Below are 18,245 nucleotides of genomic sequence, written 5' to 3' on the forward strand. Positions count from 1 at the left end.
TATGACTGTTGGATGTGAAACAGGACTTATTTCTATTTAAACTGTTCTGTACATATTTGTAGGCTCCAGCAGCTGAATGCTGACCTCATCCTCAGAGCAGTGAGGTGTGAGTAACTGAGAGTCAAGGCCGCCTGCACTCTGAGAGGATGATGACTGGACTATTACGTAGTTTGTCTGTGGGTACATTGATGCTGAAGGTCAGAGTGGGGCTCAGATGTTTCAGCACCAAGGACAGCGAGTGTCCGCTCCACTCAAGGGTCTGTCCATCTGCCTGCAGTGAGCTCTGTTACCAGAAGGGGCATTGTACAAAGTTATTACAACCAGCCTGTGGGCCACCACTGCTCGTGTTTTCTTAGTGGAGTTGTAACACACAAAGAGCTGAAGTGTTAAAAACAATGAAAATCATGACTGCTGTTACTGTTTGTGCTTTTAATGCTTTATTTATTGGGATTTTAACTTTTCCTGTTCACTGTGAACTCTAGTATCGCTCCCTGCTCTAGCCCTTGTTTTCAGTCACGTGACTGACTAACTACCCTGGTGGGTAAAACAGTAGACAATAGTGGACAGTCTTTCCACTTTTCTGTAGCCAAGACTGCTTGGATCTGTCCATGGAGGAAAAACAAAGATATGAATTTTGTATCACCATAATTTCATGAAGTCATAAAGTCAAAATGTCTTCAAATTAATTTATTCACAACTGAACATCATTAAGCAAAAGAACACAGACCTTAAAAGTGGTTGAAATGCATCTAAACTTTGATTGGCTGGTCTAAGTGTTTCACAAACTGCTGATCATATGGGATTTCCCCACACAGCCACCTCCAGAGTTCACAGAGAGTGAAAAAGAGGAAATATCCAGTGAGCAGCAGCTGATGTCAGAGGTAAGAGGAGAATTACCAGACTGTCGTGAACGCACATTTATTCAGCACACCGTCAGCCCCTTAGTACAAACTAAGCACCTTTGAGATGTGGTGAAACAGGAGAGTTACATCACGGAGCCGACAAATCTGCAGCAGCTGTGTGATAATGTCACGTCAGCATGAACCAGAACATCAGAGGAATGTTTGCAGCACCTTGTTGAATCGGTTGTGGTTGGTAAAAGCTGCTCAGAGACACAAATGTTGTTTGTATGTGAAGAACATCATGATTTAAAATCTGTGGGTCAGTGAAGAGAATCACTAATGAGCATGCGCAGTGGGCCACTGGAGGGCGCTCTAACTTCACTCACAAAGAAAAACCCTACACATTGTAGATGAAGGCAGTTTATTAATAGAGTAAAGGATCTCCATCGTGTTACAAACCACATTTGTACCTGTTGAAATAAGTGAAAGATATAAATTCATAATCTATGAATCCATGTGACAAATCATCCATAAATATTTGTATCTGTACACTGTTTACATTTTCACATCAGATCATCATAATCAACAGACCATCTGTAGTGACAGGTAAAAGAAGCCGTCCTCAAAAAAGGAAAACTTCACCTGCTACTCTGGAGGAGTTGCCACCGCTGTTGGATACACTGCTGGAACACAGTAAAGCTGTGAGTTTGAATGGAAAAATATCACCCTAAATAAACTTTACATTCACCTACATTAACCCAGTTTCTGGCACGTTTACACAACGAAGGCACACAGTCCCTTGGCCTTAGACCTACAGCTGCACTGTGTACAGTATCTAAATGCTGCAACAGTGACTGAATAGCAGGCAGAAGCAATTCAGCACAAGAACCCTGATTGGTTTTGATGGCGTGCAGGGAGAATCCCAGCTTCAGAGATGCATGCTGTATTTGCACAAGATTGGAAACACCAGCCCAAAGTGTTGTTATCGTGTGTGCTACCCTGAAAACTCTGTGTCTGTTTGCACAAACAAGATGGGGAGTGGAGCAAGAAGAGGACGCATGACAGGCCTACACCAAAAAACAAACTGCATCATATCACTACAAGCTGCAGGTTCGATTATGCATTTTTATTGTGAACAGTTATCCTGAACTTGGAGCATCTCCTGACGGACTCACAATGTGTGACTGTTGTGGGACGGGGTGCCTGGAGATTAAGTGTCCTTTTAAATACCGAATGGACAGCAGGCATTGGATGCACAGGATAAAGACTTCTGCCTGGAGTCAGCTGCAAAAGCGCCAGTGTTCGGCAGCCTCGCCTCTGTCAGTGTGCCCCAGGGTGGCTGTGGATACAATGTAGCTTGCCATCACCAGTGTGTGAATGTGTGTGTGACTGGGTGGATGACTGAATGTGTAAAGCGCTTTGGGGCCCTTAGGGACTAGTAAAGCGCTATACAAATACAGGCCATTTACCATTTTAGTTAAAGAGGGCGCACCCCTACTACTCACAGGTGCAAACACAAATCTTTGTGACCAGCTCCAACCACTGTGACCTCGTCGGATGGACCCGAAGAGACACGGCTGTGGTACGCATCTTCAAACCACGTTTGAAGAAAGCACAAGAGTTCTTCAAAAAAGTGTGTCTTCCATAACTGGTGGGAAAATATTTCTCCAAGCGTAGTTATGTTCTGAATGACCCATCATTTTTTATTTAGGGGGTCCAGATTTATGCCTGAAGTGCATCCCCATGTAAATAATTTGCATTTACTGAATATGTACTTACTAAATACCACTGTTCAAAAGTTGAATAAAGAAACAAATGTTTGCCCTTTTTTAAATTAAAACCACTTTATAGAAAATCACATCAGTTACAGTGTAGAATCAATGTCATTTACAGTTGACACAATGTGTACATAAAATGACAGCATTTGCATGATATCACCCACTACTAACATTCTGTAATTTACTGTATCTGTTGAAAAAATATCGCTATATACACAGCACAAGACTTTTAGTTTCACTTTTCCCTGGTTTTAATATCACACTGTTCACCAAAACGCAGCAAACCTTCACCATCTTATCCAGAAGGGTCAGCTCTTCACCCTCACATGGAAGAAGTAATCAGATTGGCATGGTGGTATTTAGCATTTGTACTTGTTGCACAAACTACCTATAACTCTCTCGACATCAATTCTCAGGTGTGCAGTAGCTCTCGTATCTTCAATCTACAATAACTTCTGTCCAAGCCTCGCCTTCAGACTCTGCTGCTCCATTATGAAAGCCTGTCAGACACAATGAGTGCAAACATAAGGGAAAAGTTCACCTGAAGTCCAATTGTGTGCATAAATCATCAAAAAGCTATGTGCTGATTACCGGACAGTGAGAGCATTTTTTATGTTGGTGGTGGTCTATTTACCTCCAACTGCTGCTCTTTGTTGCATCCGGCGCATTCGCCGTCTGTGACGGTCCAAGGTTGAAGCAGGGATCTCGGAGTGCCCCATGTGTAGTGTTGGAACCCAGTCAGGATTTGATTCATCCATTTCATAGGCTGGTTTGCCTGCAATAATGCCAAATAATTAGCAACTCTATAAATAGAATGTAGTTCTGCAAAATCACTAGGATGTTTGTTCTAATTTGCTATGACCTCCGAGCGCAAATAAAAATAATACGGTATAAAGAGTGATATGAACATATTTAGAACTTACCCGAATGAAAATGTCTGGAGCACACCAACTGATATCTGGAGATGGAAGAGAACTGGATATCAGCTCGTCTCACAGCTACTAACCAAGCTAGACGCCTTCTTTTGGTAAGGTCCGCTACTTGAGCTCCCTCATGTTGCTTCCAGGTCGGGAAAGAATAAAAAGATAAACCATTTTCAAGCTTATTCCCTTGTCGGTCGTGCGATCTAACATTACAACCGATCACACAGCAAGTACGAACCATGGCTGATGCTATCCGTGTGCTTTGTTTTGCCCACAAAAACGGGGCCTCAACCAAAAATCGCGGCCACGCCCCCTCGTCACGTTCCAAAGCCGTTTCAGGTGGGCGGGTCAAAAAGTGAAAAACCACACCTTCAAAAGCGAAGTAGCACAGCAGTATCTGTGGACAGGCTCTATAATCTATGGTGTCACAGAGCAGCGCTATTTATGCAGGAAAATCTGTTTTAATCTGCGGGATTATCTTTGCCTTTCTTCTCTTATTTACGTCCGCAGGTAAGATTGAACTGTTACAATAAGTTTTTATAAAGTCAGCAGCCGTGTGTATTTATCAGTAATCGGTGTCACTGTATTACCCCGCTTAATTCAACTGTTTTTACTCTTAGTGTAAATACGTAAAACAAAACGTTTAAAAATCTGACAGGATGAAGCAGTGATGATGACTACACTTAGTTCGCGGGGTGGATAGAAAGTCCTGCTTCAGACTGTGGGGGCTTTAAGGACAGCCATGCTGGTTACAACATCGGGCGCATTGTGTCAGACGGACATTTCCCGTGTTCACCAGCTTTCTCTTTAAATGTATTTCTAGATGAAGTTGTCCGATCAGCGATCAGGAGATCCAAATCTTTGATGTCATTGTGATGGATGTGGCGTTTGTGAGGAAACAGGCTGGGAGGAGAACACCGGGAGGTGGAGGTTTAGGCTGGCCGCATAGCAGATCGACATGCCCGCTTCTGCTTCAGCTCTCTCCGCCGTCTAAGTCGCTGCTGGTCCGGCTACAATCCACGGCGAGCTCTGGTCAACAACCCGCAGTGCATACAGCAGTCCACCCGTAGAAACGTGCTATCTACACTGCAGTGCAGTCACCATGTTTGCAGATTTCCTGGAGTAGTAACCACACCTCAAACACAAGCTCCTTATTCCTCTCCGTCTCTGTCTCCGCTCCATGTTCACTCCAAACAGCTTGTAGCTGCTTTGATAAACACACACAGCTCCTGTGACCGATCACACACGAAAACAAACATTTTATCGTCGAATAATCCGGAGACAAAAAGGTCCAAAACCAAAGTTAAACCCAGTTTATCTCCAGGTACTCCTTCAAAGTCGTCCGGCTTTGAAGGAGTTCTATTACCGTCATTATACCGATAATGTGCTGAAGATCGTGTCAAACGACGACGGCGGAGGAGAATCTGTCTGCGGAGGGATCAGGATGCGGATTAAGTCACGTGATACACGGACACGCGTGTTTCGGTAGTGTTTGCCGGCGAATTTAAATGGGGAGACGATTTTTGTGGGATAATTATTCGTCTATTTATTTATACATTTATTCATATACCATGTACATGTGGTAACATCAATGTATTTGCATGTTAACAATAAAATATGTGAGATTTGTCTGAACATTTACACAGAGCTGTTGAATTGAATGCATTGATCCAATTTTAACTTCAGCTCCACTGCAAAAACACCGATAAAACGTTATTTCTCTAATTCTGTAGTATCCGGTCAAACAGCTTTAAAATATCAGAATATACAAACAACAGACTGTGAGTAAAGTTGTGTCCTGCTAACAGGAGGACCCTGCGCTTCCCGTAAATAAATGGCAATATCCACGTAGAACAGATGAGTGGGATAAGCGGACAAAATAGATGGATAAATGGAAGCAAAATTTAAGTTAACAATTTTTACTGATACACATTTTTGAACATAAGAACATATTTATTACACATGAATTATTTGCATTTCAGACACAATAAAAACCTGTTTTGTTTGCACTGGGTTATGTGTTTCACACTGTGATGTTAAAGCAGACTTTTAGGAGTTTTTTGTTTTTTTTATAGCCTGTTTTTATTCATCTGTATTCTGACAGATTCTAGCAGGTGTGATAGTCAGGTTCATAGGACCAGAGATCTCTGATACTTTGACCTTTAACCTCTCTGCTCTGTTTTTTTACTCTTTCAGACCAGAAAAACATCACAGCTGAGTCTGGACAAAACAATGTCACTCTGCCATGTTGAGCTCCAAACAATATCATACTTGTGGAGTGGAGAAGAGCTGACCTTGATCCACAAGATGTTATTTCATTTCGGAAGAACTACTTTGTTCTCGTCAGGCAGCATCCAACTTTTAAGAACCGGGTGGATCTGCAGGACAGACAGATGAAGGATGGAGACGTGTCTTTGATTCTGAAGGATGTGACGATTAATGACACTGGAACATACGAGTGTCATACCTTCATGGAGAAAACCAAATCATGGGAAAACATCTGCATCATCTACCTGAGTGTTGTTGATCCTCCAGGTGAGTGAGTAGTGTAAGTGTCATAGAAGTGGCTTATGTATAAAGAACTTTAATAGATGGTTCCAGCAGTTAAAATGTTCTTGCTTGTACATTTCTGTGGACAATATTGTAAAGGTGTGTTTATCTTGTATAGGAGACATGTTTATCTTGTCACAAAGAACAAGTTTTGTTACACCGCTATTATCGCGAGGTTTGGGCGTGATAATATAGGCTGTGAGCCCACGTTTAATAATCACGCTAAGGAGTTCAGCGAGCTATCTGCAAAGGCCTGGTTAGTCTACCAGCTGTACAAGGTATTTGTCATTTGCTATAACTGTTTTGTAATATTGTGAAAATTTGTAATGTATGGTGTTTGAATTATTTTATGTTTTAATTTAGAATGCGCAAGACTGTAAAGGTATTCTTCTAGAACCTCCGAAGTGGCAGGCGGCCTCGAGGTAATTTTTTGTTGTTAAAGCACAAGTGTTACTTTTGATAGACTGAAGTGCTTAAAGCCTTTGTGTTTTATGTTTGTAGTTTTCACGGCGTTCAATAAATGCAGCGAAGCGCCCGTCTTGAAGAAGCCGTGCCTGTGTTCTCATTTCGGAGTTACAGAGTAGAGTTGAGTGTGTGTGTGATCAGAGGTGAAGCTGCTTCCTGGTTGTTGATGTTTGTTTCTAAAGATGTTGTTGATGAGACTTTGTAGAAAGCAGCTGGTCTGAGTGATGTGATCAGAGTGCAGTAGATAATGTCTGACAGCAGTTTGAAGAGGAAATGGATTCTGTTCTGTTCTTCACTCATCACCTACCTGACAGCTGACACCTCACACCTGTTTCTCACCTGCAGGTCAGACAGGAGGACACACAGAGGATGGAGGGAATAAATATCCTGCCTTAAGTCAGCCACCATCGTTCCAGTGCCCAAGAAGAACACAGTGAGCTGCTTGAATGACTATCGTCCAGTTGCTTTAACAGCTCATCATGTCACACATTAAAGCTGCCATCCCTGCAAACCTCGATCCATACCAGTTTGCATACAGGGCAAACAGGTCGACAGAGGATGCCATAATAACAGCTCTTCACACAGCCCTCACACACCTGGACTGTAGTAACACCTATGTGAGAATGCTGTTTGTGGACTTCAGCTCTGCCTTCAATACAGTTCAACCCCACAAACTGGTTAATAAACTAAGCAACTTAGGACTCAGCAGCTCACTGTGCAGCTGGATACTGGACTTCCTGAGCAACAGACCCCAGAACGTAAGAATGGGAGAGCACACCTCCTCCACCCTCATTCTGAATGTGGGTGTCCCACAGGGGTGTGTCCTCAGTCCCCTCTTATACTCACTTTTCACCCATGACTGTTCACCAATCCACACCAGTAACACCATTATAAAATTTGCTGATGACACCACTGTCATAGGACTGATCGACAACAACGATGATTCAGCCTACAGAGAGGAGGTTCAGCATCTGAAGCAAAGGTGTGACGACAACAACCTGCATCTGAACACAGCCAAGACCAAGGAGATGGTAATCGACTTCAGAAGAACAAAGCGATCTGAGCACTCTACCCTCTACTTTGATGGGGAGGAGGTAGAAAGGGTAGAAAGCTTTAAGATCTCAGGTCTCCACCTTACCTGGTCCACAAACATCTCCCACCAGGTAGGGAAAGCACAACAAAGGCTGTACTTCCTCAGGAAACTACGTCAGGCCCAATTACCCCAAAGACTGCTAGTAAACTTCTACCGCTCCACCATTGAGAGGCTTCTGACTTACTGCTGCACACTCTGGTTCAACTGCTGTACTGTGGAGGACAAGAGGAAACTGCAGCGGGTGGTGAGTGCAGCAGAGCGGGCAATCGGCACTTCACTAACCCCCCTCAGAGACATCTATACTGGCAGACTTCAGCAGAAAGCCAGCTTCATCATCAAAAACCCCTCGCACCCTGGACACTCACTTTTTTCCCCCCTTCCCTCTGGTAAATGCTACAGGTCCATCAGGTCGAAGACGAACAGACTCAACAGAAGTTTTTACCCACAGGCTGTCAAACATGCCCTACCTCCACCCTGATTGGAGGATAACTGCACTGCCAACACTCATAGACATTACACCTTATTTATAAATCGTATTTCTGTTTATACTTCAATGCAACCAACACCCTGTGCAACCCCAATGTTCAATATCACTGATCACACTGCACCTCTCAATGCACCTGCTAGTTAGATGGCATGTATGTGTATGTATATAGATGTAAGCGTGTATGTGGAAATATGTGTGTGTGTGTGTATGTACGGATGCAAATATGTATATATACATATATGTATGTATGTGCGTGTATGTTTGCAGGTGTATGTATAACTTGTACATATCTTTCTTGTGTAAATGTAAATTTGTCTGTTATTGTGTAAATACTTACGCTATTGTGTGCTTCACACACATGGAGAGATGCCAAACTGCCTTTCACTGTTCTTGTAACAGTGACAATAAAAAGCTATTCCATTCTATTCTATTCTATTCTGATAGCTTCTGTTTTGTTACTTCTTGGGCTCGTTGTTGTTGCTCTCGTGGTCGCTACAAAACTGCCAAAAAAAATGTATCCAACCATCTTCCTTCTGATGAATCAGCTGACATCTGTTCTGATATCAGAGTGTCAGGAGGATGAAAACAGCAGCCTCATAACATCAAGTCTTACATGGACGGATACTTATGCAGCCTGTTTTCAACTCTGTTCAGACCCTCAGAGCACTTTCTTACTACAAGACTGACACTCATATGCCTTTTTCTAAGTATGTTTAACCTGAGAGTCACACTCTCACACTCAGATGGATCCATCAGGTCCAACTCAGGGTTCAGTATCTTGTCCTTGCAAACTACAGAAGCCAGAAATCAAACTGCTATCAGCAGCAGATGAACAGCATGTGAAAGTGACCCAGGACCTGAGAGATCCATGTGGACCTTCAGCTGATCATCTGCTGTTCATGAAGCCTCAGAAATGGTCTGAGTGGAAGGACGACTGTCAAGAAGCCAAAGAGGAGAAAAGGCCGAGGTTTGCCACGTTACACAATAACTGCACTGAAAGCCAGTGAAGCACACTCAGGGAATCTTTCTGTAACCTGGATCCACTTATGCTCACATCATGAATCCTGATAAGACCACAGGAACAATAATTCACTCTTTGTCCATCTCACATAAAGACAGACGAGCCTCTAACAGCTCTCTAGATGAGGAACTGCACTGAGCTCTGTGGACTCTTTACTTCAATCATCTTAAACTGTGATTATTGAATAATTCACAGTTTAACATCTTTATCTTTGATCCTGGCTCTTGGTGCAGCTCCTCAGTTCATCTACATCAGGACTCACTGTTCTCCTGCACACTTTGTTCCTCTACAACAACAACAACACAAATCATTGAGTTTTATTTATGGAGACTTTTGGAAATTGTGTGAATATTTTTATTATCTTCATGAGCCTCCTTGTTTCTTCTGTGGTTGAATGTGAATCCACCATGTAGCTTTATAATAACTGTTGTTAATAAAGGGTAAATATTTATTTTGCTGTCGGGAGTGAAATGATGATACTTAAGATGTTTTATCATTAAAATCTTTGAAAACTGAAAAAAATTATTTTGCTTCATTGAACATTTGCATGATATTCTGGCTTCCTGTGATGTTCCTGCTGTATGTTGTGATGTTTATAGATGTGACTGCATGTTAACTGTAGTTTGATGTATTTGCTGATTTGTTGACTTTGTTCTTTTAAAATGTCAGGACAGTTTTCTCAGGTGATCTAATTTTCCCATTTTTCATACTCCATACTACATCTCGCGATCACACTTTGGCCTTTTGTCGAACTCCCTTAAATTCTTACACTTGCCCATTTTCCAGCTTCTAACATCAACTTTTAGAACAAAATGTTCACTTACTCTATAATATATCCCACCCACTAACAGGTCCCATAATGAAGAGATAATCAGTGTTATTCTCTTAACCTGTCATGGTCATAATGTTGTGACTCATCTGTGTATATTTCCTTCAGTGGAAACTGGATATCGTTCTTACAGTAACCTGAATTTAAGCGACAGTTTACTCACCAGATTTAGTATGAACTTAAATGTGTTTTCTGATATTGAATATGAGTATGCCTTTAGTTTACTTTTTTAGCTCTGGCCTTGGTTTTAGTGGTGTTTAATGGTCTGAGAGCAAGTAAATAACAAACAGAACTCCAACATGTTAATCTGCGTGCAAATTCAATATACGATAAACAAGTACACTGTAGGTGTCCTGATCAGGATCATGTATTGATGATTATTCTACATTCTGCTCATTGGTGGAAACGCACACACAGACTTTTGAGAAAGGAAGAGAAGGAGGGAGTCTGGCTCTACTGTCTCACTCCTGGTTGGGTCACTTGAACCAATCAGAATTCCTCATGAGTAAAGCATCAACATAAAAGCCTAAACACAACAACACAATCACTGTGGGCTTTCTGTGCAATCATTTTTTTTCTCATATCAGAAATATTTATTTCTTTAGTTTAATTTTCTGACAGCTGTTTCTAACCTGTTTCTACTGAGTCACTCAGTGAACTGGAATAGTTAAACTCTTTACATTTTATATACATGCTGTCCAGGGAGGGAGTTTTCAAATGACTTATACAACAGTAGAGAAAAACACCACCATGGGCATAATGTATGTATATTTATATATTATACAAAAGTGTCCAAAAAAGAAGAAACATAAGAATTTGATTTGGTAAAATAATGAATTGTAATTCACAGTTTAGTCAGTCAATGAAGCAGCTCAGCTCTACTTCTAAACTGTCTACAAACAGCCTCCAAAGCTCTCCAAAGATCTGATAAAGTAGTTTAGCAGAACTTTTGGTTGTATGAAATGGAATAAAAAGGAGAAAACAACCTTTTTCTGTTAAATGTCATACAAATGATGCATAAAGTGTAAAGGCAGTTTGGACAGTCTATGAATACAGTGTAATAACAAAGTTTCTTAACTTTAGCTTCCTTTAGATCTTTTTACAGCAGTCAGTGACAAATCCCAGAGTGCCAGTCAGATATATCTCACTCTGCTGCAGAAGTGAACAGTTGTACTTTGACCTTTAACCTCTCTGCTCTGTATCGTTTTCACTTTCAGACCAGAAAACCATCACAGCTGAGTCTGAACAGAACGTCACTCTGACATGTCGAACTCCAAACAACAACATCATAGCTGTAAAATGAAGCAGAACTGATCTGGAGTCTGAATATGCCCTTTTGTACCTGGATGAGCAGTCAGATCCAGATTACCAGCCTCCATCTTTTTAGAGCCGGGTGGATCTGCAGAACAGACAGATGAAGGATGGAGACGAGTCTCTGATTCTGAAGAATGTGACGATTGCTGATAATGGAACAAACGAGTGTGTCTTCAAGACGGGAGCAAACTGCAGGAAGAGAGCTCATCTCAGTGGAGACCTGACAGCTGACACCTCACACCTGTTTCCCACCTGCAGGTCAGACAGGAGGACACACAGAGGATGGATCTGTTAGACTGATTGTTGGTCTTTCACTTTCTGCTGCGCTTCTTCTTGTCGCTGTTGTTGTTTTGTTTTTTTTTACCTTCAGAAAATTTAGACGACAACAGAATTCAGCAGGATTCATGCTGGCCTCCTGTTTAACTGTGACCTGTTTGAACGATCTCTCAGTTTTCCAGCTGATCTGAGTCTCCTGCTGCTGATCCAACGTCTCAGAGGTCACACGGAGCATTCAGGTGAGACAGACGAGGATATCCTGGATTTGGTGTTCAGCATCTTTGTAAAGACTTCAACATGTTCTTTGGGACACATTTAAGAACTTTAACTAAACACTGATTAATTTGTCCAAAAATATTACTCAGCGAGTTTCTTAAACTTTTTAAAGTTTCTTTTTATTTGGTACAAAACATGGACTATCAGCCCTGCAAACATTTTCAGGTTTTCTGTTTTTTTTGTATCTGAAAAAATGGTCCAAAGTGAACTTGTGACCTCCAAGAACATCACCTGAAAGTCTTCATATCTTTTAAAAAAGGAGTTTATTTGGAAGTTAAGACGTTTTGAATATCATTCTATTATAAAAAATATAAAACAAAAATTAAACCCAGTTTCTGATCACGTTTCATCATCTTTAAAAACAAAGTGCCTCGATATGACTGTTGTTGTCAGCAGGTGGTTTTTGAATAAAGTTGAACTGAAGTGGAATAAAATGGACAAATAGTCGAGTTAGAGAATCTACTAACAACATTTACTCAGACAGTTAAATAAAAACGAGACAAAGTGGGTTATTTTTTATTAAAATAGTAAACCTCAGTTGAGAAAAACAATCACCAGCTGTTATTTGTTAACTGATCATTTAGAAGACACTGGTGAACAGGTTGAGGCATCGCAGGTTTTCCTCCAATCACTGCCATCATGTAGTTTTTAATACTGAGGTTTGTGAGCTGGCCCAGCTGACAGCACTACAACACACTGTAAATTTGTTAAGTCAAACACACTAGAGGTAATAATGATGAACTGATAAAGTGCTGAAGCAGTTAAATCATTTACAGTTCATGGTATTGCACACTCTGAAAATAAAGAAGCTAATTTAAGGATTCCTTTGTTACAAAGGAGTTTGTTTTACCCTGGATGACCCAAAGGGAGGCTTGTTTCTCCTGATGGATTTGAACCAGCAGCCTAACTACTGCATTATTAACCTTAAACTTTAGCTGAGTGCTTGTTTCAATGGTCTGATCTCTGTTTTCAGGAGAAACAAGCATTGCAGTAGCACCTGACATGTTGAGCTTCCTACTCTTATTTGTTGCTGCTAATGTTTTGTTGCACCCCTGAATAGTGGAGAGTATAACTTGAGTTAAGAGAAAAACAGCACCAGCTCCCAAACCAGTATTTTTTAATGATGGGAATAGAACCAGTGCTCACTCTACAGCAGGAGTGGGGAACTCCAGGCCTCGAGAGCCGGTGTCCTGCAGGTTTTAGATGTGTCCTTGATCCATCACAGCTGATTTAAATGGCTAAATGACCTCCTCAACATGTCTTGAAGTTCTCCAGAGGCCTGGTAATGAACTAATAATTTGATTCAGGTGTGTTGACCCAGGGTGAGCTCTAAAACCTCCAGGACACTAACAGCTTTTCAAAATAAGATTATGAAAACTATATAACTGACTCCTTTACAAACTGTATAGCAATATTTTACCTCATGAATTTATCTGTTAGACTTCCTTCCTCTGTTTTAGCTCAGATTTTGAAATGTCTGAAACTGATCATTAAAGCCTTTTTGCAGGTAAACTGGGAACCAGCTGCACTGATCTAACATCAGTTTGCATGGCGAATATTTGAATCTGAATCTTCCTGGATGCTATGATATCAGCTGACTGGGTGGCAGTGTGGACGTGACTCTTACAGCACCTTTGCTGTTACTTTGTGCTTGCTGATCTACAATTTTATTTTAAAGGGTCAGTTTATCAACATTAAATAACATACTTTACCCATTTTAAATGTGAACTGGAAGGGCTTTATGTTTGGTCCAAGTTTACTCAAAAACTAAAGAGACTTCCACGTCTCCTGAACTTAACACATGGTGTAAGTAACCTGTAATTTAAAGTCTAATATGAAGCTGTCAGGTCATAAAATAAATGGCAGCAAAATTCTAAATGATGAAATATGAATGATTTTCTTTTTCCTGTCCTGACTTCTTTGCAGCACCAGCCTCTGTCAGTGCGCCCCAGGGTGGCTGTGGCTACAATGTAGCTTGCCATCACCAGTGTGTGAATGTGTGCGTGAATGGGTGGATGACTGGATGTGTAAAGCGCTTTGGGGTCCTTAGGGACTAGTAAAGCGCTATACAAATACAGGCCATTTATCATTTACCATGTTGCATATTTTATCTTTGTAGCAGGACTTTGCCATATCACTGTACTATAGAATTTTTACATAATATAAAATGATCAAATTGTGATATTATTGCTATAGCACTGCCATGCATTTAGTTTCCTTGAAAAAAATAAAATAGCATTATCGCTCACTCCCACTTCATAGATCTTCATCACCCGATCCTCCAAAAATCCCTCTGGTGTTGGCAGATTTTCTGGATTTTGCAGATGCTTGACCCATTTTGTGAAGAAGAGTCAAATGATGCTTTAAACTCCTGATGTTATATGAGTACGCTCAGACTCTAAATCCAAGGTCCAGTCCTCTGAAAGTTCGTCCTTGTGGAAAAGCAGGGCAGCCGCTGTTTTCAGGAGGATGTTGCTATAACGGCTTTTGTTCCTTGCAGGTAATTATGACGACAGCAGAAACAGCAGGAACAACAAACACAGCCCAAACTGACAGAAAAACTATTAATAAAAGAGTCCAATCCCAATCTCCTCCACCCTTGTCTCCTCCACTATTTGTGTCTTCATCTGTGAAACCTGCAGAGCAGAAACAGCATGTGGACAGAGTTAGCAGGCATGTTTTCTAATGGTACAGCACTTTGAAACACATCATTCAGAGGCTTTGGGGCTGTACACACTGTATTTTAAATCAGTACAGCCGATCTCACAGCTGCTGGATGTTTCTTTGAATCATAAGAACATTAAGACAAACAAGATGATCATGAAAATCATATTAACGATTGATTTGGCCTGAATTTGATGCTGAACTGCGGTAGCTCCTGAATCCATGCTTTTATTTTTGGGGTTAGTTTGCAGCGATGCTGCAAAGTTTACATAAAGCGCCATATTGCATTTTTGCAGAGCAGACGACCCCTATGAGCAAGCACTTGGCGACAGTGGGAAGGAAAACTCTTAGGCCCGTCAACTCTATAAGCTCACCTGAGTCTGTGACTGTGAGGTTGATGGAGTGTCTGAACTCCTTGATGACTCTCTCACCATAGATGGTGTGATTGGTTGTAATCTTACATTCATATATTCCTGTATCGCTGATGCTGATGTTCCTTAGAATGATGGAAACGTCTCCGTCCTTCGTGGATGAGTCTCTCAGCTCCACTCGGCCTTTGATGGACTCGTGCTGATAGTTCTCATCTGAGTGCTGGTTTTGGAAGAAGAACACATAACCCTCTGACACGAGCTCAGGTCTGCTCCACTCTAATGCTGTGATATCTGCATCTGTGGGTCCCCGACACTGAAGAGTGACATCTTGTCCAGACCTCACTTTGACATTTGTGTGGTCTAAAGAGAAACTTCACTCTTTAGTAAGTGTGCTCAGATGAAATGATCAGAAGAGTTTCAGAACAGATTTGGTGAGCATTTTGAATCAGATCAATATTGCTGCAGTTTACTGCTCAGTAATATCAATTTCTATATTTACATGTGAGAAAATCAAGTGTTTTTGCATTTTGTGTCATTTTTTGCAGTAACAGCAGTAGTAGGACGATCCAAACTCACCCGAGGCCGTCACTGTGAGGTTGATGAAGCACTTAATGCCCCTGAACAGTCTCTCTGTGCTGTTTTTGTTCCTGAACACAATCCGACACTTGTACGTGCCGTTATCGTTGATGGTGACGTTCTTCAGAATCAAAGTGAGGTCTCCATCCTTCAACTCCACTCGGTCTCCAAAGGACTCAGGCTGGTATCTTTGAAACGAGTTACGATAGAACAAAGAATCGAGGCCGTGTCTGCTCCACTCCAGCAGGGTGATGGCTGCAGCTCTGGACACGCACAGTGAAAGGTGGCCTCTTGTCCAGGCTTCACTTTGATTTCTGTATGAGCTAAACACACACACACACACACACACACACACACACACACACACACACACACACACTCAAACAGAAAACAGATTAGTAATATGTACCCTTCTGTTATAGCTGCTGCTTAGTCTGTGTCTAACCTCTGACATGTTTAATCATCTTCAGAAAATCAGCGGCTCTGCTGACAATAGACCTGTGTCTGTTTCTGATTGGTCAGAATTATAAACATGGGAACTCTGCCTCTTTCATGTAAACACACTCTTAGCTATTGATTGATAAAGTCTGGGGTAATTTCTCAAGTTGACCTTCATGTGACCGCTCATAAGTAGGTGTAAAGCAGCTCAGACAGGTAGGTGGGCTGAGAAAATATAAGTATTTAAAAATAAATTCAAAATCATTATTTAAAATATTTAATATGTTAAATATAAATATTAAAAATAAATTGGAAATGTTTTCACTCCCCACATGTTTATATATCACCACTGCATGCCAGTGAATTTTGTCCCCCCTTTTCTTTAGCCAACTCCCTCTCTTAGATGACATCCATATATTATACTCATGTATGAAGAAAAAAAGAAAAAGAAAAGTGTTCACTCTGTTCATTCAGTCGCTCCGTCTCTGACTGACTGAATGTATCCCCCCTCCCTCTGTGCAGAGATCTCATTTCCTTCTCTGCCTTTGACCACAGGATTCATTCTTTGCCAGTCCCTCCTCATTAAAAGACGGTGAGCACTGACAACATTTTCTTCCTACCTTCTCTCCAGGTCAGGCTGCAGCTTTAACTCAGTAGATGGCAGCACAGGCCATGATTGAACCTTGGGAATAGCAGTCAGATTAACCTGTCACCGTGTGCCATACTACTATATTATTGGCAGAACTGTTCACTTTGGTATTTCAAAAAAAACAAACAAAAAATTTCCTTCATAGATTTATTGACTGTTAAAGAAAACCTCCTGATATAAACATTAGACTTTGAATGATGTGTTTGAATTCTTGGATGATTTGCATTTGTAAAACTTTCTCAGAGCTCCAGAAACTGGATTAAAATATGAGGGACTTCCTGATTTAAAGTTTGTAGCTCAGGGAGAGGAGTTCCACCAGAGGGCGCTTTAATGCAAACAGTCTGAAACATGTTTCAAACACTCGGGTTTCTTGGGAAAGAGTTTATACATATACACCGATTAGGTATAAGATACAATCAAATGACTAATATTGTGTTGGTTTCTGCTCTGCACAATTTATTTAGAAGCTACAAGTCTGTTTCTCAGGTGTCCTGCTGGATCAGTGCCAAACAGCAAACATCACTCCTGTTCATGAAACACAATGAAACACCAGATTATTATCTGCACAGTCATTTAAAGCATTTGTGAAAATCTCTGACAGACCAGAATAGTGATCAGTTCAGATCACCAGCAGTTTTCTACAGTTTAGTGCATAATAGTGTTCAGTGCAGTACTGTGGTGAAGTTACAGTGATGCATTATGTCAGGTTAAAAAAAGTGTGGCAGCTGTCAATTTATATTAACCGTGTGATGGTGTTTAGTTTCACTATCAGAGGCTAATTTAAATCTGACTGTGGTGGAAAATCAGTGATTACAGCTGTAAACATCTGTTTGTATCATGTGAATTCAGCCGTGTGAAATCCACAAAGAGCAGTAAACCCCGGAGGTGTCGCACCGTGTTTCATACATCTTGTGACAAATGGTGTCACTAAATCAGCCTGTGCGGATCATTCCCTGTCAGACAGCAGAGGAAACAAAATCAGCCTGAATCAAGAAGCTGCTTTCAGCACAGAACAAAGATGAGTCACACAGCTCCAAAAAGTCAAATTATAGTTTTAAAAAGCCAATTTTTCCGGAATTAAGAGAGTTTCCTTAACTTATAGCACAAAAGTTAAAGGTGTGTCTTTTACTGCAGTTATAAACTCACACCTGGCAGCTAAATTCACAAGAACACCCTGAAAAAAGATGTCATTTTCTGCTTTGAATTAAAAGGCGTAAGAGACACATGCGGGCCAGTGGCGCAATGGATAACGCGTCGACTACGGATCAGAAGATTCTAGGTTCGACTCCTGGCTGGCTCGTACACATTAAGGGCAGCGATAGCCAATTTTGTGTCGTGCGACCGTTTGATGATCGGCCCGAGTTTGTCCTTCATCGTGCGTCGTGCATCGTGTAATATACGTGGGGTAACGAGAAGCGATTAACACCTCACGACCAGCTCCCGATCATCAATCGCTTGGTCGGAGGATTTCAAACCTGTTTAAAATCCTCACGACCGTCGTGAGGGTGTCGCCGCAGCCGCTCACACTGCGCACGCGCAAACACATAAATGTCGGTGAAAAAGAGAGTGGCACAGCAGTGCAGCGTGTGATCTGGACACAAGCGATGGAGGCACTTGTGGAACTTTGGAAAGCTCATCCGAGCCTTTTCGATGTGGCCTCACAAAATTATCACGAACACAACAACCGTGAAAA

General features: G+C 41.4%; 1 protein-coding gene, 1 long non-coding RNA gene and 1 other non-coding gene across 3 annotated transcripts; 2 read left to right on the forward strand and 1 right to left on the reverse strand.

Annotated features, from left to right (window-relative positions):
- The first annotated feature begins 4,929 nt into the window (after positions 1-4,929).
- On the forward strand, positions 4,930-7,059 carry LOC112846126 (uncharacterized). The gene is made up of 5 exons (XR_003218963.1): positions 4,930-5,028; positions 5,740-6,078; positions 6,212-6,371; positions 6,457-6,515; positions 6,904-7,059. It is a non-coding gene; the product is annotated as an uncharacterized LOC112846126 (long non-coding RNA).
- Positions 7,060-10,608: 3,549 nt separating this feature from the next.
- On the reverse strand, positions 10,609-17,926 carry LOC109196878 (uncharacterized). The gene is made up of 4 exons (XM_019351383.2): positions 17,856-17,926; positions 15,466-15,728; positions 14,893-15,249; positions 10,609-14,490 (listed from the first exon to the last, which is right to left on the reverse strand). Exons 1-4 carry the CDS (start codon positions 17,924-17,926, stop codon positions 14,330-14,332), a joined length of 852 nt encoding a protein of 283 aa, XP_019206928.1. The 3' UTR covers positions 10,609-14,329.
- On the forward strand, positions 17,781-17,852 carry trnar-acg (transfer RNA arginine (anticodon ACG)). Its single transcript has one exon. It is a non-coding gene; the product is annotated as a tRNA-Arg (tRNA).
- Positions 17,927-18,245: the final 319 nt, after the last annotated feature.

The sequence above is a fragment of the Oreochromis niloticus genome, linkage group LG3, assembly GCF_001858045.2.
Source record: "Oreochromis niloticus isolate F11D_XX linkage group LG3, O_niloticus_UMD_NMBU, whole genome shotgun sequence".
Lineage (NCBI taxonomy): Eukaryota > Metazoa > Chordata > Actinopteri > Cichliformes > Cichlidae > Oreochromis > Oreochromis niloticus.

What these genes read in the sequence shown, in the direction of transcription:
- LOC109196878 (XM_019351383.2), bottom strand. Translation starts at nt 17,926, where the DNA reads ATGAAGGACAAACTCGGGCCGATCATCAAACGGTCGCACGACACAAAA. An exon ending in CCTCACAGTGACGGCCTCGG is followed by an intron (nt 15,250 to 15,465) that starts GTGAGTTTGGAT and finishes GTTTCTCTTTAG; the next exon opens with ACCACACAAATGTCAAAGTG. An exon ending in CCTCACAGTCACAGACTCAG is followed by an intron (nt 14,491 to 14,892) that starts GTGAGCTTATAG and finishes TCTGCTCTGCAG; the next exon opens with GTTTCACAGATGAAGACACA.